Source organism: Lepidochelys kempii, chromosome 1 (genome assembly GCF_965140285.1).
Source record: "Lepidochelys kempii isolate rLepKem1 chromosome 1, rLepKem1.hap1, whole genome shotgun sequence".
Taxonomy (NCBI): Eukaryota; Metazoa; Chordata; order Testudines; family Cheloniidae; genus Lepidochelys; species Lepidochelys kempii.
Genome location: NC_136380.1, coordinates 208303515 through 208326593, shown reverse-complemented (window position 1 = coordinate 208326593; position 23079 = coordinate 208303515). Strand labels below are relative to the sequence as shown.

At 45.7% G+C, this 23079-nt stretch overlaps 1 protein-coding gene across 4 annotated transcripts in view; it reads left to right on the top strand.

Moving 5' to 3' along the window:
- The window catches only part of SPAG17 (sperm associated antigen 17), a 307861-nt gene that overhangs the window by 222965 nt on the left and 61817 nt on the right, over positions 1 to 23079 (top strand). For all 4 annotated transcript variants that reach the window (XM_073310300.1, XM_073310290.1, XM_073310281.1 and 1 more), the window contains exons 24-31: positions 3515 to 3729; positions 8667 to 8787; positions 10171 to 10439; positions 18864 to 19011; positions 19798 to 20021; positions 20325 to 20469; positions 21607 to 21761; positions 22221 to 22406. In XM_073310300.1, the coding sequence (XP_073166401.1) occupies positions 3515 to 3729; positions 8667 to 8787; positions 10171 to 10439; positions 18864 to 19011; positions 19798 to 20021; positions 20325 to 20469; positions 21607 to 21761; positions 22221 to 22406 (1463 nt within the window). The remainder of the gene's footprint in view (positions 1 to 3514; positions 3730 to 8666; positions 8788 to 10170; positions 10440 to 18863; positions 19012 to 19797; positions 20022 to 20324; positions 20470 to 21606; positions 21762 to 22220; positions 22407 to 23079) is intronic.

Genomic DNA, 23079 nt, shown 5'->3' with positions numbered 1-23079 from the left:
ATTTTATTGCCTAATCATGTTCCCACTGAAGTTAGTAAGAGTTTTACCATTGACCTCAATAGCAGCAGGATCAGGTCCTTACGTAGTGTGTGGTTGGGGATGCAGAAAAGACAAAGGTGAAGTTGAAGGGGCTTCTTCTTTAACACATGACTGGGAACTGTGAATTGTCCAAAAGTGGAGGAGTCTTCCCGAGCCCCCTTTTCTGGCCTTCAAACAATCCCCTGCTCCCCAACACCTCATCATCAGAAGCAAGTTCCCCACAGACCAGGATACACCAAATCAAAGCGGCACCAGACTCTGTTAGAACAACAAACCTGCAGACATATCTCCACTGCTACAATGAGCAATATCCCCCACAACACACCTTTCAAGATCAATGGGTCCTACACATGCCTATCGCAACATGTGTTATACCTCACCCAGTGCACTAAATGCCCCAATAACAACTATGTGAGTGAAACCAGACAATCATTACACTCTTGAATGAACTCGCACAGAAAAATGATAAAAGACAAAAACACATATCACCCATGGGTGAATACTTTTCACAATACGATCAATCCATATATTACCTCTCAATCCTCGTCCTCAAAGGAAACATACACAACACCTTCAAAAGACAAACCTGGGAGCTTATTACAACAAACAGTAACCCACTAACTCCCCCTTTTTTGTCCTGTGACTGCAGAGGTGTTAAATGGCCAGATCACCTTGAATCGTCTCTTACAATTAAGGCTCCATGTCTGACTTCTGCAGCGGCCTGTGCAGCTGGCTGTGGGGCTGCCCAAGCAGATCAGGCAGCCCCTGGGCCTGTCGCGCCAGCTGCTGCTGGGGCACTTTGGGTGTGGGAGGGGATTCAGGGCTGGGGGTTGGGATGCGGGGTGGTGCTTACCTGGTGGGGGGTCGAGGTGAAAGTAGGTCGGTACAGCGTACCGGTAAGAAGTGGCCACCGGCACGTACGCAGCTGACCGGGGGGTGGGGGTGGGATAAAAAGGGCAGCTGCCCTGGGGCCCAGCAATGTAAAAGGGCCTGGGGCAGATACTGCAGCAGTGGCCAGAGCCCCAGACCCTTTAAAATCACTGCTGGAGCCCCTGGTGGTGTGGGCCAGGCAGCACGGATAGGCTGACCCCCCCAGCCCCGCCCCCTTTCTGCCTGAGGCCACGCCCATTCCACCCGAGGCCCCACCCCTTCCAGGGGCCTGGAGCCAGGTCCCCGTACTGGTAAGTCTTCTGTGTTACTTTCAGCTCTGTGAGGGGGACACCCCGGAAACAGCCAGCATGTCCCTAGAGCTCCTAGACGGAGGGACCAGGGGGAGCTGCATGGAGCCTGGTAGAGAGCCTGGCAGCCCCGCCAACCCTCCACCCCCAGCACCAGCAGTAGTCCCCGTCCGCGCGCCACCGTCAGGTCCTGCCCCCCAGCACCAGCAGAGGTCCTGGGCCATGCACTGCCCCCCACTTCTCCCCCCCAGCACCAGCGGGGGTCCCAGGCCACCCCCCCACAGCATCCACGGCGCCCCCCCCCCCCCCGACCACTCTCCCAGAGCACCTGCAGTCCCGCAGCCCAAGTTTTAGCTAGGTGTATATAGTACAGGTCATGAACAGGTCACGGGCCATGAATTTTTGTTTACTGCCCATGACCCGTCCGTGACTTTTACTGAAAATACCCAAAACAAAAACGTAGCCATACTTACAATATATGTTAATTACTTATGCTAAACCATATGTTCCACATTTTATTTAGCTGTGACACTCTGGTGACCTCTCCCAGACCTGAAGAAGACCTTTGTGGAACTAAAAAGCTTGTCACTTTCACCAACAGAAGTTGGTCTAATAAAAGATTACCTCACCCACCTGGTCTCTCCAATTGCTACTTTTCTCTGAAGTCAGGGCATCCATTCTTCTAATGATTGCACAAGTCCATTCCACTTCAGCTGTGTGCACCAGAGTGGGAGATTTTTCCCTTAGCGGCACCTGCTGGGATGGCGCATGCACCCTCTGCTGCCTCATGCCAATGTGTAATAACATAAAGGGTAGATCTGCCCCAGCCTCCCTCAGTTCCTTCTTACTGCTCATGTTGCAGCATGTTGACTTGCTTAGCAAATGTTCTCCTTTCTCCCTTTTCTGTATATAGTTAGTGTATTCATAATAGTTAGTTAGTTAGTAGAGCTTTACAGTAAGTTCCATTTCTTACTTAAAGTGTTGGTTCTCACATATTCTGGATACTGACTCCCAGTACCAGGGCATGCCTCAGTCTTTGGACTTTAAGGCATGCACTGGCTGCAATAAGTCAATGCCAAGGAGTGACCCTCACTCCAGGTTTCTGAAATGCCTTGGGGAGGGTAACTCCCCAAATACATGCTCTGTATGTGTGGACGTAGGGTTTACAACAGGAATAGAGATTCAAATTTTTTCGTATTATGCTGCTGCAAAAAAGGCAAATGTAATTCTGGGGTGTATTAACAGGAGTGTCATATGTAGGACATGGGAGGTAATTGTTCCACTCTAATTGATGCTTGCAAGGTCTCTGCTGGAGCACCGAAACCAGTTTTGGGCACCGCATTTTAAGATGTGGGCAAATTGAAGAGAGGAGGAGAGCAACAAAAATGATAAGAGGTTTAGAAAACCTGATCTATCAGGAAATGTTGAAAGAATTGAGCATGTTTAATCTATAGAAAAGAAGGCTGAAGGGGACTTGATAACAGTCTTCAAACATGTAAAAGGGTATTATAAAGAGAAGTGTGATCAGTTGTTCTTCATATCCATTGAAGGTAGGACAAGAAGTAATGGGTTTAATCCAGAACAGAGATAATTTAGGATTGATATTAGGAAAAATTTTCTAGCTATAAAGATAGTGAAGCACTGGAACAGGTTACCTAGGGAGGTTGTGGAATCCCCATCACTGGAGGTTTTTAAGACCAGGTTGCCAAACACTTGTCAGGGAAGGTCTAGTTATGTTAATCCTACCTCAACACAGGTGGGTGGAGTAGATGAACTCTTGAGGTCCCTTCCAGTCCTACAGTTCTATGATTCTATTAAATCTATCAGGTGTTTTTAAGTAAAAAGGACAGACCATCAGAACAGATCCTTTGCCATGGCAGAATAAAAGCATTATAACTCCAAACTACTGGAGTTAATGGTCAGTCCATGATGAAGTGTAACAACGTCTATATTTTCCCAGATACTAGCTTCAGAACATGTCCAGCTATATGAATATTTCTTAGGTGAAGGAAAGTGGAAAGATTGTCTTTCCCATACATAATAGACTCCGACCTAGAGACATCTCAGAAGCTATGGGACACATCAGTCTTAACCCTCTCTATGGCTAGAGTAGGCCATAGAAGGGGTTTGCGTTTGTTGTCATGAACCCAGTCCCTGGACCTGAGGTCTCTGTTTTTTGTCTTTTAAAAGGTAAAACTTGGTAACTCAAGTTTCTCAAACAAAACCTGATGCATGCATGTATGTGACTTCCGACTATTGCATAAAAATGTTGCTTTCTCTCTCTCCCTCCCCGCCAGATGATACAGATCCTAATTTAGCAACAATTCTTAATATCCCCTCCGTACATATTCCAACTGTTGCTCCTGCTGCTGTTGCTGCTTCCGTTTCTTCAGGAAAAAGCAACAAGTCACTGAAACAAAAATCAATAAAATCTCTGCAGTCTGCCAAAGGGAGCCATGTCAAGTTAATCACTCCACCACCGGAAGAGTCTCCAAAGCAAGAAGAGAAAAAGGTGAGAGAATATTTCCCAGTAAGTACTGAATTTACCTCCTAGTGTAATCATAAGCCACAAATAGGTATAAATTGGTAGCATGACTCAGCAGAAAAGACAATTGCAGTCAGCAAGGTTATTTTTTCAAATGTCAGTATTTAAAACAAGGTGAAATCAATTAACGTGATCAGAAATGTTAGCTGAGCCCAGTCACGATCTGAGACCACAGGGAAAGATAACTTTTTGTAATGTCTGCTACGATCTCAGAGGCTTGGCCATTTATTGACAACATAATCACAAATCTTGGGAGACAGGCCAGTCCTTGCCTACAGACAGCCCCCCAACCTGAAGCAAATACTCACCAGCAACCACATACCACACAACAGAACCACTAACCCAGGAACCTATCCTTGCAACAAAGCCCGTTGCCAACTGTGCCCACATATCTATTCAGGGGACACCATCACAGGGCCTAATAACATCAGTCACACTATCAGAGGCTCGTTCACCTGCACATCCACCAATGTGATATATGCCATCATGTACCAGCAATGCCCCTCTGCCATGTACATTGGTCAAACTGGACAGTCTCTACATAAAAGAATAAATGGACACAAATCAGATGTCAAGAATTATAACATTCATAAACCAGTCGGAGAACACTTCAATCTCTCTGGTCACGCGATTACAGACATGAAAGTTGCGATATTACAACAAAAAAACTTCAAATCCAGACTCCTGACAGCTGAATTGGAATTCATTTGCAAATTGGATACAATTAACTTAGGCTTGAATAGAGACTGGGAGTGGCTAAGTCATTATGCAACGTAACCTATTTCCCCTTGTTTTTTCCTACCCCCCCCCCCAGACGTTCTTGTTAAACCCTGGATTTGTGCTGGAAATGGCCCACCTTGATTATCATACACATTGTAAGGAGAGTGGTCACTTTAGATAAGCTATTACTAGCAGGAGCGTGGGGTGGGGGGAGGTATTTTTTCATGCTTTGTGTGTATAAAAAGATCTTCTACACTTTCCACAGTATGCATCCGATGAAGTGAGCTGTAGCTCACGAAAGCTTATGCTCAAATAAATTGGTTAGTCTCTAAGGTGCCATAAGTACTCCTTTTCTTTTTGTGAATACAGACTAACACGGCTGTTACTCTGAAACATAATTAGAGTTGGTTAAAAACAAAGGGAAAATATAATAAAGATTATTCTAAATTTTCTCCCTTTTTTCAGAATTTCAAAATTCAAAAATCTTCTACCAGCTCTATAATTGGTTTAAAAATGGGAGGAAATGTTCACAATTTTTCTTCAAATGTTTTTCAGATTTTGTTAAAATTTTGACTACCTGTAACCTTAAATTGGTTGACAGAGTGGGCAACTGCAGTCTAGTATGCATTCACCTCATGTGACAGTCAGGCTGGATGGCTGCAAGAGGGTGTGGGAAGGCAGATATGTTAGCCCTAGAATGTTAAAGGCCCTCTTCCCTATAAGCTGAGAAGGGGTTACCTCAGGTCAATTAGGAACACCTGGATCCAGTTAAGGGCTGCCTTAGACCTTTTGAAACCTGTACTCCGCTGAGAGAAAGGGAGGGAGAGAGAGAAAGAGACAAGCTGCTACCAGGCCAGTGGCAGCAGGGAAGTAAGGCTGCACTCCTCCCCATAGGGGAAGCAGAGAAATCTGAGTGCCTGCTAGGGAAAGGACTGACACCACGGGGCAGACTACAGGGCAACACCCAGTCCCAGCGAGGAGGCAGGGGAAAGTATCACCCTTTGTTTTTGTATTTATGGGACTATTTCCCTTTTGTTTGGAGGAGAATCACCCTATTCTCCACCAACAGCCTACCCAGGAAATACAGCCAAAGGAACACAGAAGGGGGGAGGACAAACGCTGCCCAGAGTGGGGTGGGGCCCCTCCCTCAATGTGAAGAGGACCATGCACACTTGTGGTAACCAAACTGAGATTTTCCCCAGACACCTTAGTCAAACACACCCTGGTTTGGATTAAAACATAAAATAAGTTTATTATCTACAAAAAGATTTTAAGTGATTGCAAACAGATCAAAGCAGATTACCTAGTAAATAAACAAAAATGCAAACTAATCTTAACATATTAGATAGATAGGTTATGAATTAGCAAATTCTCGCCCCAAATGATAAATGGTGAGACCCCAAGCCTTCATTCTTCCTGGCCTGACTTTCGGGAAGGCTTGCAAATAAACAGAGCCGTTTACAGTCAATTGTCCTAGATGATGGGAGCCATCAAGATACTAAACCACCATTAATGGCCCACACTTTGCATAACTACAATAGGATCTCAGAGTTATATTTTATATTCCTAGTTTCAGATACAAGAATGACACATTCATACAAATAGAATGAACACACTCAGAAGATTATAAGCATTGTAATGATACCTTACAAGAAACCTTTTGCATGAAACATATTCCAGTTACATTATATTCACACTCATTAGCATATTTTCATAAAATCATATGGAGTGCAACGTCACACCCTCCTCCTGAACTTACTGCCAGAGACTTGACAATGTCCATGGCAGAGGCAGTATACCTAAAATTCCTCTTTGGGCTCCCCTCTGGGGCAGACACTCCTGTGGCCCCCAAAAGAGAAGGTGACCCTGATCCAGCTGTGGGCTCACAGCTACCAGCTATGACAGACTCTTCACTGGCCAGCAAAATTCCCCCCACACACACACTTTACTCAGGTTGGGCTTGCTTCCAGCTACAAAGTCCTTGGGGTCTGCTCCCACCGCAGCAGTCACCAGGACCCCAACTCTCACCTCCAGGATACATGTCTCTGTGCACCTCTTCCACTCCATTACAGCCAGTTCATGCTTCAGGGTCTCAATTCATGCTTGTCTCTAGGCCTCAGTTTCTTTGTCTTTTAAGTCCAGGGTTTGCTGGTGGGTAGCCTTTTCTTTTTCCAGAGCAACCTTTTCCCGGGCAAATTATGCATCAATTTCCATTTGTCTTTCCTTGAGACCATCACTCGATGAGCTGGGATACCACAGAGAACCCCCTCCTGCCAGAACAGATCCCCTCCACTCCTGTCTTGCTGAGTTAGACTCTCCAGTCAGCTTCAGCACAGACCCAGAGGTTGGGCCACACCCTTCTGCAGTTCACTGAAACAGATTCACTCAGTTAAGAGAGACTTATCCAGCACCCAGTGTTCATCCCTTCTGGGCAATTTGCAACTTGTGCAGTTCTAGCTTCTTCTGATCTTCACTCTTACTTATTTTGCTTACTTTTCTGTCCCTATTTCCCTTACCCGAAATAAGCAAAGAAAAAATAACAAACCAGTAACCACTTTGTCTGTTCTCCAGCCAGCACACTTGAAACTCACTTAAAATCACTACCAGCATTTCAAAGCAATCAGCTGTGCACAGATCCTGCCGACTACACCACTGTGACAGGTTGGGTCACAAAGACCCCCTTGGGACTGCCACCTGATGTGCTGAGACTACCTCTGAGCCTCTTTTCCCTGGCAGCTTGGGACTTCAGAACCCTGCCTTGTTGAGCCAGACACACCAGTCTGGCTCCAACACAGACCCAGGGTCTGAACCACACGCCCCAAAGCTGCAGACTTAACTGAAAACAGCTTAGGAAGTGCTCCTGTCTCTAGCACCCAGACACCCAGTTCCCCCCAATGAGATCCAGACCCCAAATATATCCATTTTACTCTGTATAAAGCTTATACAGGGTAAACTCATAAATTGTTCACCCTCTGATAGAGATACTGATAGAGAGATATGCACAGCTGTTTGTTCCCCTAGGTATTAATTACTTGCTCTGGATTAATTAATAAGCAAAAAGTGATTTTATTAAATATAAAAAGTAGGATTTAAGTGGTTCCAAGTAATTGCAGACAGAACAAAGTAAGTTACCAAGCAAAATAAAACAAAAACATGCAAGTCTAAGCCTAATACATTTAAGAAACTGAATACAGGTAAATCTCACCCTTAGAGATGTTCCAATAAGCTTCTTTCACAGATTAGACTCCTTTCTAGTCTGGGCCCAATCCTTTTCCCTGGTACAGTCCCCTTATATAGCTTTGGCACAAGGCAGGAATCTTTTGTCTCTCTGGGTCTCCACCCCTCCTCCTAACTGGAAAAGCGCCAGGTTTAAGATGAATTCCAGTACCGGGTGACCTGGTCACATGTTCTGTGAGACCCCAAGCCTTCATTCTTCCTGGCCTGACTCACAGGAAGGCTTGCAAGTAAACAGAGCCATTTACAGTCAATTGTCCTAGTTGATTGGAGCCATCAAGATTCTAAACCACCATTAATGGCCTACACTTTGCATAACTACAATAGGATCTCAGAGTTATATTTTATATTCCTAGTTTCAGATACAAGACTGATACATTTATACCAATAGAATGAACACACTCAGTAGATTATAAGTTTTGTAATGATACCTTACAAGAGACCTTTTGCATGAAGCATATTCCAGTTACATTATATTCACACTCATTAGCATATTTTCATAAAATCATACGGAGTTCAACGTCACACCCGCTCCCCCAATGCCCACCCCACCTGCCACTCACTCCTCTCCACCTCCACCAAGTGCTTCCTGCCAGCCACTCATGGCTCCGCTGGCCGCCTTGGGAACCGCCGAACAGCTGATCGGCGGCCCGCTCTGGGACCCGCCAAACAGCTGATCTGTAGCCAGCCCCAGGGCCGCAGAACCACTGTGGCTGGTAGGTGCTGAGCACCCCCTTTTTTTCCCTGTGGCTGCTTGAGCCCCGGAGCGTCCACAGAGTCAGCACCTATGGAGGGACTGATTACAGATTAAATTATAACTCAACATTAATAAGGTAGGTAGCAGAATCAGACCTTAAGATACTAGCTCTACCAGAGCATATAACAAAACTAAACTTTATAAAATGCTTTTTGAAGTGTGTAATAAAACTAATCTGTGTTCTGTTCTCTAGGTAGAAATAGAACCACCAACACCTCAAACACAAGCGGTGCCAGATGTCCCTGTTTTCCAGACTTTGAATGCCTCCTGCCCCAATGGGCTGGTATTGACTTTCCTTGGTCAAAGTTCTATAGGTTAGTTTTGTGAATCACTATGGACACAGGAGTGTTCTGCATAAAGTTAAAATCACAAAAGACTTTTTTTTATGCAGAGATAGATTTAAACATAGTTACAGGAAAGTTCTGACATCTAATATTGAAAACAATTCCCTAAACATTATTATAGAAAACAACTGTATGAATTTCTTTCTGAAGATGAAAATGTCTGTGTAGCTGAGCAAGGCTCAGGGCAGTTCATGACCCACTTTCTGTGTCTGGCCTATTAGGCTACTGCAGTGATTCAACTTCCCACTGTTTTTGGACATTTGCACACCTGTTCAACTGCACACTGTAGACTGCAGTGATACTTGGGTTGTCAGTAATCATAAGATTGAGGTTTGGAACAGTTTCATCTTCATTATTACTTTTAGTGTATATAAATGGCTAGAAGATGGATATTGGTGGTTCATAGAGCCTCAGCACAAAGGCTTATCATTATGGGAGAGAGTTGAATACCTCTGAGCCTGAGCCTGCCTAAGCCTTATGAGTCATCCCTGAGTGAGAGAGTATGACAAGTCATCAGAGGCAATTGCCTGCAGGTCTTGTGATAGGCCCCACACCATTCTACCAGGGTTCAGCCAATCCACAGGCAAGGACCCACTAAGGTCATCCCAAGGTAGGGTTATAGGCTTCTAAGGAAAGCAGTCTGTCCAGTCTGCTCAATGTTACTATCTGGCCGGCGTATTCCCATTCCCAGTAGTTTCAGCAGGCTGCCCTTGCTCCTGCTCCAGTCTGCTCCTCACATTGCTGCTGCTCCAGCTGGCCCTTGCTTCTGTTCCTGCACTACCTGTGCCTGTTTCCACACTATCTGGCCCCTGCTCCCGCCTGCATCTGTTACTGCCTCAGCCAACCTGCCCATCAACTCTAACAGAGAGGGAGAACCTAGATTACTGGTCACATAACCCTGAATTACGAGAATAATAATCTTTTACCTTCAGGCCTCCATCCCACTCCCTTGTCAAAATATTTGTTCAAGGTATGTGAGGTCAGATTAGGTTAGCATTATATACAGTGAAGAGGATAGAGAGAGACTCAATATTAGATGTCAAAACAAAATAGTGTTCAGTACAGGAGTTTCCATTGGCACTACTAATCTCCTAAAGGTGTGCAGCCTGTCTACACAATTGTCCACTACACTCAGTATACAATGAACTCTACTGTCCGTGTCTAAGAATTTATTTATTGCAGAGACTGTGTCGACTTTTATGTTTGTAAAGCATCAACCAATGTGATGGCACTCACTAAATAACAATTTTCACCAATATTGATGCTAAGATACAATAATGATGGGCTCCTTAGAATTGCTTAGATGACAACGGCTACTGCAGTACTGTTAATTAATATAGACTTTAATTTCAGATTTAAAAGCAGAGTCTAAGGAAGCTGAAGCCAAGGTAGATGAAGCCAACAAAAGTGAAACCACAGCAGATGAGGCCAAGGAAGATGAGGCCAAGGCAGAAAAAGCCAAGCAACCTACTCTGGAAATCCTAGTTAGGCAGAGTTATCCCCTAAGGGTGAAGTATTCCCAACTGTACAAAGCAGTGAAGAAACCAGTAGAACAAGAAGTGTCCAGGGTCATTACCAGCCAAGGAACTGTCGTAAAGTACATGATTGATGGATCCACCCAGGTATAGTAAAGAGTTTGATTAGAAATCGGTTGAACTTGGTTTCATGGGCAAAACAGGCAGTCTTGGCCTACAGTTTCTGCCTGTAGGCAGTCTGCACCATTGGGAAAATATATGTTTTTACATAATTCCTGGAAAGACCACAGCCAGAAGAATAGTCCTTTTGGAATGACAACACAGAGTTGGCCAGCCTGTGTTGTTTGAGACTAGATGTCTGTGATGGGGTGTATAAATCCCGCACTGACATGGACAGGGTTTGGGAGGCTGTGTGTGCTAAGGTAGCCCTGCCTGGCCAGCCCTGCCAATCATGCTTGGTAGGGTTGAGGGCTTTGAAGGGCGGAAGCTGCAGTACGCAAGGCAAGAAGCCCTGAGAAGGGGGTGACTAGAGTGGCTCCTGAAATAGCAGGAGAAACCCTCATGCCAGAACTGCTCCCAGCTCTGCAAGGAGTCCAGCAAACCCCAGGGCAAGCCTAATAGGAAGCAACTGACTCAGCTAGCCAGCCATAAGGACTCCAACAAAGCTGCTACTCAGACACCCCTGAGGTAAGGCTTTTTTGCCTTTTTATTGACCCCCCAAGGGTCTTGATTGTTGACCTGAACTTTTGCTTTTCCCTTACCCAGAAGGAAAGTGAGGAGGCCCACAAGGGTGGGGCACTACCAGCACTAAGAGGCTGTGGCCTGTACTAGACCATCCCAGTGGTGGAAACTGGGCATGGTGAGGGGCCCAGACCAGCTAGGGAGGTGCCCCAGAGAGACTCTTTTTACAATGTCATTTCAAGACTGCTTTTGATATTTCTGTAATAATAATAGTACAGTGCTTCCTTCCTGTCCAGATTCCATGTTGGATTGTTCAGTGGCTTGAGGGCTAGCCTAGGTGGTGGGAAACCTGGGTTGAATTCTCTAGTCCACCACAGACTTCCTGTGTGACCTTGGGCAAGTCACTTAGTCTTCCTGTACCTCCATTTCCCATCTGTAAAATGAGGATAATAGTATTTCCCTACCTCCCAGGAGCATTGTGAGGATAATGCATTTAAGATGGTGAGGTGTTCAGATACTTCAGTAATGGGAACCATATAAGTACTTAAGACAGTTTGATATATTCTGCCTATCTATAATCTCTTCTTTGAGTGGTTGCAGAGGCGTATTCCACTTGGGTGTGTTGACATCTAGCACACTGAGAGCTAGAGATTTTTTTCCTGCAGCAGTATCTGTTGAGGCAGTGCTCATGCCCCACACCTCCTTGTTACCCTCTGTGACGTTCCCCTCTGGTGTCATCCAGACTGGTGATCTGCTAGGTCACTCCAATCCTTGAGTCTGGGAGCCAGCCAAACCCTGCTCTGCTGTGAGAACCCCCACTCCCTGGCTGTTCACACACAGCCTCTGGCATGTAAGCTGCTCCTTGGATTGTGCAATCAAATGACACTAGCCAATATCTCTGGTCCCAGACACAATCCTAGGAACCTCCATCTTGCAGTGTCCAGTTATGCCCGCTGGATGCTGCAAGCTTATATGAGTTCATCAATTTAACAAAGAAATTTATATGTACCAGGCTTGTTGTCCCAAGGGGAGTCTCTGACATGCTTCAAACCAAACCACTGCTTCAGATAGAACAAACAGATTTATTAACTATAAAGATAGATTTTAAGTGATTATAAATCAAAATATAACAAGTCTGATTTGGTCAAATGAAATAAAAGCAAAATGCATTCTAAGATGATCTTAACACTTTCAGTGCCCTTTCAAACTTAGATGCTTCTCACCACCAGCTGGCTGGTTGCTCTTCAGTCAGGCTCTCCCCTTTGCTCAGCGCTTCAGTCGCTTGGTGTGGTGTCTGTAGATGTAGGTGGAAGAGAGAGGAAGAGCATGGCAAACATCTCTCCCTTTTGACATGTCCTTTCTTCCCTCTTGGCTTTGCCCCACCCCCTTTCAGAGTCAGGTGAACATTACCTCATTGTAGTCCTAAACTGACCAAAGGAAGGGGGTTGACTCACTCGAGTCCAACAGATCTTTTTGTTGCTGCGTAGGCCAGCGTCTTTTGTTCCTGTGAGGCTGGGCTGAGTTTGTCCCATACATGCCCTGATGAGGTGTGAACTGCCCCTCTGCCCTTGGAGTGTTTTTGCCTGGGCTTATTTTAAGCCATGAGGATACATTTTCAGCCTCATAATTACATAGATGAAATTATAACCTATAACGTTACTATAACATTACTGCAACAACAATGACTATAACATCATTATAACAACCAGGCTCATTGCATCATGAGTCTTCCGAAGACACCGAACATCACAAACTTTGCATTGGATACCACACAATCATTTTATAAAGATGAACGTGGGGGTGTAGGGTGTTCCCACAAGGTACAGAATGCCACACCCTCCTGAGACTATATAACGCTGGCAGCACTCCAACTGTCCTCAGTTCCTTCTTACCATCTACAACCTGAGTCTGAGTTCCCCATGCAGGTTTTCTCCTCACAGTTTTTCTACTGCATCAGCAGTTTGTATCTGAGACCTTAGTAGTGTACATAGTTAGTACCTGTAGTTTAGTGTAGTATAGTGTAGTTCTGCTCAGCCCTGTAGGCTATGCAGTATTCCCTGGGCTTCAAAAATTGCCTGTCATGTGGGGTTTCTCTCAGTGACATTCACACACCCTGCTTATTGTGCCTTGGCGAAGGCCATACTAAAGAAAAGTGCAGTATTTGTCATTCTTTCAAGAAAAGAATCCAGATCACTATAGATTTTTCGCCTGAAGGAACATCACAGGCAATGAGGCCTGTCTCAGCACCTGGACCTTTTTTGGATTCCTTTATCAACCATCCTCAGATAGTCCTCTGCCTCTGCACTAGTTCTAGACAGACCCCAGAACTCTGATTTCCCTTTGATAAAGGACAGGGGTCATTCATCATCTCCACATGTCCCTCATAAGAGGACTCATAAAACAGACTGGAGCCATCCAAGACTGAAGAGGGATTCATCATCCTCTTCATTGAGAACGGGGCCTCAGCCTCAGCAAAACTCAGGAACCCAGGATAGAGCCAGGGCATCAACCCATTTCTCTCCAGAACCAAGGTGAAAGGATCCTAGTACTGTACTGTCAACTCTGGAACCATCTATGGGACAGCCACTGAATTCAGTACCTATGTACATGACTGCTGCTCCATTACTGTCGGTGCTGTTGACCCTACACATTTACATGGTAGCATCAGACTTACTTTGTCTGTCTGTACAGGCATCCCCATTAACTCAGAACGTCGGGGCAGGGACAGTGCTTCAGGCTAGTTCAAACCTTTTGTCCTCTTCAGCTTCATGACAAAGATTGCCCTCAACTCCGGTACCAATGAAGAAGCAGGCACCATCCATGGTATCTATGCTGACTGGACTTGTACCGATGCATCCCCTGCCCTCAGCACTGTCTACATCATCAAGTTTGGCATCAGCATTCTCAGTATCGGTGGGTTTCTCAGGGTGGGAACCAAATAGCTCCTCGGCACCAGTCCCTGCTGCAAAGCCCTCTCAAGGTGCCTTTGCAGTGCCAACCATGGTTCTGCTTATGGTATTGACATTAACCTTACTCCACTGGGCAGTGGACAGGTCAGGCTATCCTGTGGCCCCATCACAATAGTACATCTGATGCCCACTGATTATTCAAACAGCACATCACACTCCATGTTGGAGTCTTTCAGCTCTTCTCTAATCCTGCCTTGACTAAAGTGATCAAGACACCCATGTGGGGTAAACATTGGTACTGAGAGCAGAGTAATTCTCGTAGTAAAGACAAATCATCCTGTCCCACTGTGTACTGGTCTCCTATGCCATACCCTATGTCTCAGTGGCCCCGTCGGGATCTCTGTGTGCTTTTCATTCCCACAGATCCCAATCTCCATACAGGTGGGGTATAAACCCCTTACCTGGAGGAGGCCCAAACCTCAGAGCAGCCTGTGACACAAGCACAGGATAACATCCATCCTCCTGAGCCACCTCCTTTGGAGGACCCTTTGCCAGAGGACCAGCATCCCGTCCTTGTCCTCTCTGGATGAAGCAGTGGCCCTGATTGCAATTTCTCCTGTCCCAGATTATTTCATTTCCTACCAGGAATTGCTCAGGAAAATGGCTGCGGCTCTTATACTCAAGCTGAACTAGTACAGGAAAATAGTCACAAATTGGTGGACATCCTCTAGGCAACAAACTCAGGAAAGGGTTGCCTTCCTAATTAATGATGCCTTCTTGCAGCCAGCCAAAACTTTGTGGCACACTGTAGTGCAGTGGTTTTCAAACTTTTTTCCTGGGGACCCAGTTGAAGAAAATTGTTGATGCCCACTATCCAATGGAGCTGGGAATGAGGGGTTCAGGGAGTGGGCTCTGGGCTGGGGCAGGGGTTGGAATGTGGTGGGGGTCAGGGATGAGGGGTTTGGGGTGCAGGAAGGGATTCTGGGTTGGGGGGGCTCAGGGTTGGGGATGAGGGATTTGGGGTACAGGAGGGGCTCCAGATTTGGGGGGGCTCATGGCTGGGGTAGGGGATTGGGGTGCAGGATTGGGGCACGGGACTGGGGCATGGACTTACCTCCCGTGGCTCCTAGTCAGCGGTGCAGCTGGGGTGCACTGCGGACCGCGCTGCACCCCGGAAGTGGCCAGCAGCAGGTCTGGCTCCTAGGCTGAGACGCGCAACTCTCACTCACAGGCACCACCCCTCCCCCTCGCAGTTCCCATTAGCCAGTTGCTGGCCAATGGGAGTGCGGAGCTGGTGCTCGGGGCGAGGGCAGCACCCAGAGTCCCGTGGCCTCGCAGCATAGAAGCCGGACCTGCTGTTGGCCACTTCTGGGGCACAGTGCGGTGTCAGAAAAGGTAGGCACTAGCCTACCTTAGCTGGGCAGCACCGCTGACGGGACTTTTAATGTCCCGATCGGTGGTGCTGACCAGAGCAAGGTGACCCAGCGCCTTACATGTCGCAACCCAGTAGTGGGTCGCACCCGCGGTTTGAAAAACACTGCTGTAGTGGTCCCTCAGGCTCAGAATCAGAGGGAGGCCACTCTGTGTCACTGCATCAGGCAACAAACAGTCGATTAACAGTCTATGGCTCTGTCCTTCTGGCGTGCAGAGCAATTAGCAGTCCCTAGCCCAAGAGGCTTGGGCTGGGGCAATCACAGTCTGGGCTCTGACTCTCTGGGCAGGGCAGAGCATGGAGCAGGCTTTCACCTAAGCCTCCTGGCTAAGGCAGCCAGCAGACAAACAATCTGGGGCTCTGGCCCTCTGTACAGGGCAGAACAGAGCAGGGAGCAGGCTTTTGCCTAAGACTCCTGGCTAAGGCAGCCATCAGACAAGTCTGTGGTTCTGGCCCTCTTGGCGGGGCAAGCCACAAGGAAAGCCCAGGCCTTCTGGCCTCGGGATGAATAGCTACCCCAGTGGTGGGTTTTGCAGCAGGGGGTCGGGGACCTGGGCCGACCCTACTCCACTGGGTCCCTGCCCAGGGCCCTAGCAGTGACAAATGGTTCTACCACTGGGTCAGCAGGGATCCTACCGAAACAGACTGACCTGTGCTCCCGCAACAAAACCAGAATAAAATCTGGTTTCCCTGGACCACTTCCTACCACAGTCTGGACAGGGTTTCTGTAGTCCAGACTGGGTCCTCTGTCTCCTTGGGGTACACTGCAGATGGCAGTCCCAGCAACTCCTCTCCAGCGTCGGTCTCATCGGGGGCAGGGTGCTGCACAGCGCCAATTCAGCTCCAGAGTTCTGCAGCAGGCTGGAGACATCTGCCTCCTCCCCTCCTGGCTCTCGCTTGACTGATCTGCAGGTCCTGCCTTTTCTAATTCCTGTCATGCCCCTCTGCTTCCACAAACACACAACACATACTAATAATTAATAGGGGACCCCTTGAGCTGCTTGAGACCCTAAGCAATTGCTTAGTCTGCTTATGCCTAGTGCCAGCTCTGGTTTCTACTCTCAGCCAATACCATGGCTGCGAATGAGAGGTTGTGGCAAGGAACATTTACGTCTACCCTGAAGGGCAAAGAATCTAAAAGATTGGACTCATTAGAGAGAGATTTATTCTGCCTCATCACTCCAAATGAGAATTGCCAACCTGGTGGAGCATCCAGATCTGATGCTTCTTTTGGCAGAGTTGTCCTGCAATCTTTGTTTTAGTGGACTCTGAGCACCCACCTCTTTACATCATGATTCATGTCACTGTTTGTGAGTCACCAAGAGTGCGTTATTTATGGACAAGCCCTTGAAGATGAAGAAACACTTAGTTACTTTACAGTAACTATGAGTCTTTGAAATGTGTTGTCTATAGATATTCTGTGACCTGCCCTATGAAGTCCCTAGAACACCTGGATTCTGCAGTGGCAAAGGAACTGAGTGGCAGTCGGGGCTCCCCTACTCTTTTTGCCTTCAGCATAGGGCACAAGGCCACTCAGGACACAAATACAACCCAACAGAAACTGCTGGCCAAAATATTCCAATCTTGAGTTCATGGATAGGGTGACCATATGTCCCATTTTGGCCAGGACAGTCCCCTTTTTTAAGCCTTGTCCCAGACGTTCTGATTTTTTTTTTTTTTTGCAAAAATGGGCATTTGTACTGTTTGCTCATGCCATTACAAGTTGCTCTGATCAGTTGGCAAAAGCAAATGGAACAAATGCCCAGTTTTGCCAAAAAAGTGGGTCGTGCCCCCGTCAGGAACCTTTGAGGAGGACAGTGGCGACACGAGGTGCTGGGCATGGGGCTTGTGCAGTCAGCCCAGGGTGCTGTGGGGCTCAGGAGGTCAGCCACAGTCCTGGGTGGCATGGGGCCCAGGCAAGCAGCAATGCCAAGTGGCTCGGGATGGCCCCATGTTGGGGGGGGGGCTCAGGTGAGCGGTCATGCCAAGCTGCTCAGGCCAGAGCCATGCCATGTCCTGATTTTACTTTTATAAATATGGTCACCCTACTCATGGAACATATGTGCACTGTCAGCATACACCTACCCCGATCTAATCTGTGCTTACACTTGCCACTGCCCCAGTTTCCCCTTTTGGCCTCCTCAATAACCCCACAAAGGGGCTGGTTTATTCACAGAAAGTTTAAAATTTAAAACAAAACTCACTTTGGTGAGCTGGGCCTCTGACCAGGTCCCTTGGAGTCCCAAATAATGTCTGTCACCACAAGACAAAGTTAATGTACTCAATTCTGGTATCTTGTGCCACTCCTGGGGCCCCTATTCAGTCCCAGCCTCTTGATTCTCTTCTATCCTCTTCTCATGATGCTGACTCACAGAGCAACCTTTCTTGAATCTTCCCCTGGTCTTTATCATGCAACCACTCCCGGGGCTTTTCCACATGGAGTCTTTCCCTGCTCTAGGGTTGCCACCTTTCTAATGGCTGGTAACCAGACCCTGAGGCCCTGCTCCCTGCTCCACCTCTTCTCCCCATGGCCCCTCTCCCGTCTCTTGCAGGGTCTTCACCAGTACAGCCAAGGCTGCTTTGTCCACCACCTGTGGGATCCACAGAGCCACGTGCAGCAGCTTGGCCCTGGAAGCAGTGTCTGCAGTACTGCCTCCTTCCTTCTGCTTAGGATTGCCATCTTTTCCACAGATCAAAAAAAAAATGGACATCAGGGCTTGTTAAACGGCACCCAGACACAGAAGCTGAAACCCAGTCTGTCTAGGAGAAAACCAGATGGGTGGCAACCCTCCCCTGCTTCGTCTCAAGCAGCAACTTGCAGGGCTTGCTACCTGAAGTCCTTCCTTTCTCCCAGGAAAAGATCCAAGACCTCCTGTCCCTGGGCCCAAGGCCTCTGTCTGCCTTGTGACTCTCTCCTCTGTCTTGCATGCCTTCATGAAGTCCCTCTTATCTATACTCCAGAGGCCTGATATAGTCACATGATCCACCTGTCACATGGCAATCTTCATTCTCCACCTGGGGAGGCAAGTTAAGGGGACTGGGCCCATCTCCCTATAAAGAGGCCCGCCACCCTGTGACATGTACCAAGAGTGGAGGATATTTGGACAACCTATCATAAAGAACCACATTTACTGTGAGTATGTAACTTTTTCTTCCTCTATGAGCCACTGTCATGGCAAAAGCTAGATACTCCAGTGCTGGAAATGACCCATCCCTGAACAAAGACCAGTACAGTGAGACAAATGAGCTAGCAGGTCTGTAAAAAGTGGCATACAAAAACCTCAGGAAATATCAACAATTTAAATAGAATGGTCATTATTTTTTATGTTTATAATATCACCATGTATTCAATAGAATTACTGTTTATTAGAAGCTTGTGCTGTTACAATTATTGATCCCCATTGATTAGTGATCTTTATCTCCTGTACTCTAAGGCTTCTTTCCTTCTTCACTATCTACTACTTTCATTTGAACATTTTCTCTGCTTTATATTCTTTTTGTTATTTGAAATTATTTTAACATAAAGAAACTGCTTTGTTTTCTCCCTAGCTTCTTTTTCCTGATGGCACGGTGATCAAGAGTCCCGATTCTGGCCCTGTTCTAGCACCATCACCTGCAGTTAGTACACGATCATCCATTGCTGAGAACAGCCTACAGACCCAACCATTGCCTTCTGCTGAGATCAGCATTAAAAAAGGTAGCATTTTCAGTGTTAAACTCCAAATGCTTCAGCTGAAATTATGGCATTTTAGCAAGGTCAGACCCTGCAGAAAAAGTGTTTCTGTAGCCTGAAAGTTCTGCCAGTGTTGAGAATATGCCATTTTACCTGCACTTCAGTGTTGCAGTACGTCTCAAGTTTGTCATCTTTATAAGCATTAACATCTCCTCTTTCTCTCCAGCCCTTTCTTTTTCTTCAAATGTGGAAGAAAACACACAAATGAAAATATATATATGAGTTCACCTGGCAGAGTGACCCAATACAAAGTCTATTAAAGTAAATCCTCAGACCTTTGGTAATACCAAATCCCCGAGTCCTTATTCACCTTTTACTCTGTCCTTATTCAGGGACACTCCTATTGAAGTCAATGAGTATTTGGCTGAGTAACAACTGAGTAGGGACCTCAGAGTACAGCTCAAAATAATTACCCATAATCATAACATTAACTTGTACTTTATTGGGGCCCTTATCTCATGAATAGAAATTGCTGACTGAGCTCATCATCATTAAAAACCTGTAGAAAATCAACTCTGATTTCATCCTGCAGAGACAGAGAGAAGGCAAGTGAGACCACATTTCAGGATTTCTTGGCCTCAGTTGGGCCTCCAGCCTCACTTTACACATTACAGCAAGCTGTGGTTTTTATTTTGCAATGTCCTGTTTTGATATTCCAGGAAAGTTTATAGTTTACTGACACATCTTTTGAAGTTCTGTACTACATATTACACTGACCTAACCCATAGGTGTTTGTCTCTGTTCTTACAGGAAGGGGTGGCCACAAGGGTAGCACAGCACCAGGAGCCAAGTATGAGTTGCCTGATTCTGCTGTTCAGGAACCCCTGCCTACTCTGCTACAACACATAGACAACCAGATAGGCACCTGGATAACAACCACCCCATCAGGCATTCAAGTGGGCACTAAGGGAGCAAACAGAATGGATCTGAAGCCACTGTTAACTTATCAGGCAACTGACCCAGTTAATGGAATGGTACTGCTATTCTAATATCATAGTTCTATCCTACTGAGTTTAAAGATCTGGCTGATAGCATTTGTTCATTGGATGTTTCATTAGATCTTTAATATTATACTCTTAAAGATACGTCTCAAGTTTGTATTGAAGGTATTAGATTCGGAAAAACCTCTGAACTTTCAAACCACTGAGCTATATAAAATTGTGTTGTTTAGCTTTGTCAAATGTGCAGTGTCTTATCTTATCTATCTAATGTATTGATACTGCTGTTACAGTGGTATCTGAGAGCTAGTGGAAACCAGTATTCTTTTACCTTTCCAGGTTATGATAATGCGAGAAGACAAGGTGCTAATGATTCAGAAAAAGGATGATACCAAGATAGTGGATCATGCTGATGGTACTAGAATCACCACATTTTATCAAGATTATGAGGAACCTTTTGTATCTGAGGATAATGAAGAAATAGGTAAAAACAAAAAGGGAGCAATTGCCACTCCTGTATCTTGTAAAACTGTAATCTTTCAACATAAACAATAACTTTTCCAACCGTGTTATATGTATAGCCTACACAACAAATCTGATATCTCAGTTGTCTAGGATGGGCTTCTTTGGAGAACTTTCTTTCTTCAGGAGTTGTTATAATACACTTCACTGTGGCAAAGAAAGGTAACAAGCAGGTCTTTCATCCATCCATCCATCCATCCAGGTACTTATTTGACCCTTATCACTGTAGTAGTAGCTGCATACTTCTCATTATTTAAAAAAAAAATCCCCCTCTTTCTTTCCTGTCACCAACAAGCATACTGAGGGTGTTTGATTTTTAGATTACTGAATCTGTGAGAATGTCAATACTATTGTAAGAAAGCCTAGGTGCAAAGAGGTGCATTTTACATTTGTCTTTGAATGCAGTGAGGCTAATGGTCATTCGTATTCCTTCTGGCAGTATGTCCCTTTGGTCCAGTTGCTGTGCAGGTTCTGTCTCTCAGGGTCAGATGCCAACTCCTATTGGTTGACAGTGACATTGTTCTAGTGGAATGTAGTGGGAGGTTCTGGTCATGAAGGGAGAGATGGTTACTCGGGTAGAGAGGACTATGTAGGACTTTGAACTGGATTCTGTATTCAAATGAAAGCCAGTCCAGAGAATAGCATACCAGGATGGTGTGTTCCCTGTGACCTGTGTTGCTGAACAGGTGGGCTGATACATTTCCTTACAGCATGGGGCTTCCTTCCCAGATATAAAGAATTTCCATAGTACAGCCTACATGTTACAAATGCGTGGATTATTGTGGCTAGGTCTACATTTGATAGACTACACATAATCTTCTGACAAGCCGTATATGGTAGTGAGGATTTTCTGCTATTGTAGCTACTTGGATTTCCAAATACAGTGCAGAGTCTAAGAGAATCCCAAACCTACAGATTACTTTGAGAATATAAGAGCAGGTGCCTTCAATTAAAGGAATTTTTATGCAGAAGAGTTCAACAAGGTGCCCTGTGCAAGAGCTGAAGGACCAACCCTATTAGAGATAAAGAAACTGAGACACAGATTTTCCCACAGTTCGTGTCCTCCTGTTTGGTGTGGCTAACCTGTGTTCATTCTTAGGTGAATCCCCACAAACCATCAGAAGGAAAGTAAAATGCATACGAGTGGAGAATCCTGACTTTGCTACGGTTATAACAAACTGTGAAGACAGCACCTGTTGTACCATCTTTGGAGATGGGACATCTATTATAGCAAAGCCACAGGGAACATATCAGGTGAGCATTAGTCTAAGATTATAATAGTGTAATGTATGTGTTTATGTGTTCTGAACTTCTCATCCCTGCCTTTGTCTCCTCTTACCCTAGCTATCATAACTCCCTTTCTATGGCCTTTCCTCATCCTGTCCGGATTCCAACTGTGCAGAATGTGGCCACTCCACCTATACTCAAACTCCACAACTCTGTGGATTCCCATTTACTTCAGAAACCAATTCAAAATTGCTCTCATATTAAAAATGTTAACGTTTAAAACATTGCACAGACTAACAGCAGTCTATGTCGTGGGCTTTGTCTTTCTCTGTTTCCCTCTCCACTCCCTCCAAACAGGATAATTAAATATTAAAGGTGTGGATTGGATTTTTCTTCCTGAATTCAACAGTTGCTCATTTTCATATTGCTTCTAAACTTAGGAGTCAACCATTGGCAGCTGAACCTCCTCTCCTCTTGTTATGGCAGGTGTTACCCTCCAGTACCGGCTGCCTTTTCATTGATGATGATTGTTCAGCAGTTTATTCCCATGAGATTTTCAATAAAACTCAGCTTCTCTGCAAGCGTGAAGAGAAACGAGCAGGGAGATACGTTATGAAACACACCTCCAATGTTATCTGTGAGGTGCTGGATCCTGAAGGAAACCTTTTCAAGGTAAAATACAAAGAAAGAAGTGAGAGCTTGTATTTTGTGTTAAGTATTTATTTATTTACCCACTTTGTAAATGGAGAGCTTTGTAGCCCTGTAGTATTAATACTGTGGGTGGGCAGCTTAGCCAACCAAATGTCACAGCAGCCGGGCACTGGATATGGTACCTCAGAATAGAGTGGACTTCAGTCTGGAAGTAACTTTTGGAGCTCCTCCACCTTTAGAGGTAAGTAAGAAGTGTCACACAAAATGAGACCCTTGGTGTGCAGTTGCATCACATCTGTAAAGTTACACTGATTAATGTGCCTTGTTGCACTAATCTAGGCAAAGGAAGTAGCTATAAGAGTCGGGATCTGAAGAGGGGAAAGGATACTGATCATTTTCTTACAAAACCCCACCAAAAATTTAACCTAAACAACTCAGTAAAGCAAAACCAGATGTAAAAGGTATGATTCAGTCTCTAGAGTCACACTGCTTTGTGTTGTGATCCTTTCTGATCTTAAAAGCTAGATGGGTTTGAGCTATTAGTTAGTACTGGGACGTAAGTCCATGAAGCAGCATCTAGGGGTAGGAAGTCACGTTGGTTACTAATCAGGAGGTGTTTTTTTCTGATTCAGTATTGTGTTCCCAGTGTGGTGCTAAGTGGTGGTGTGTTTCCACATGTAATCTCTTTCTTGCC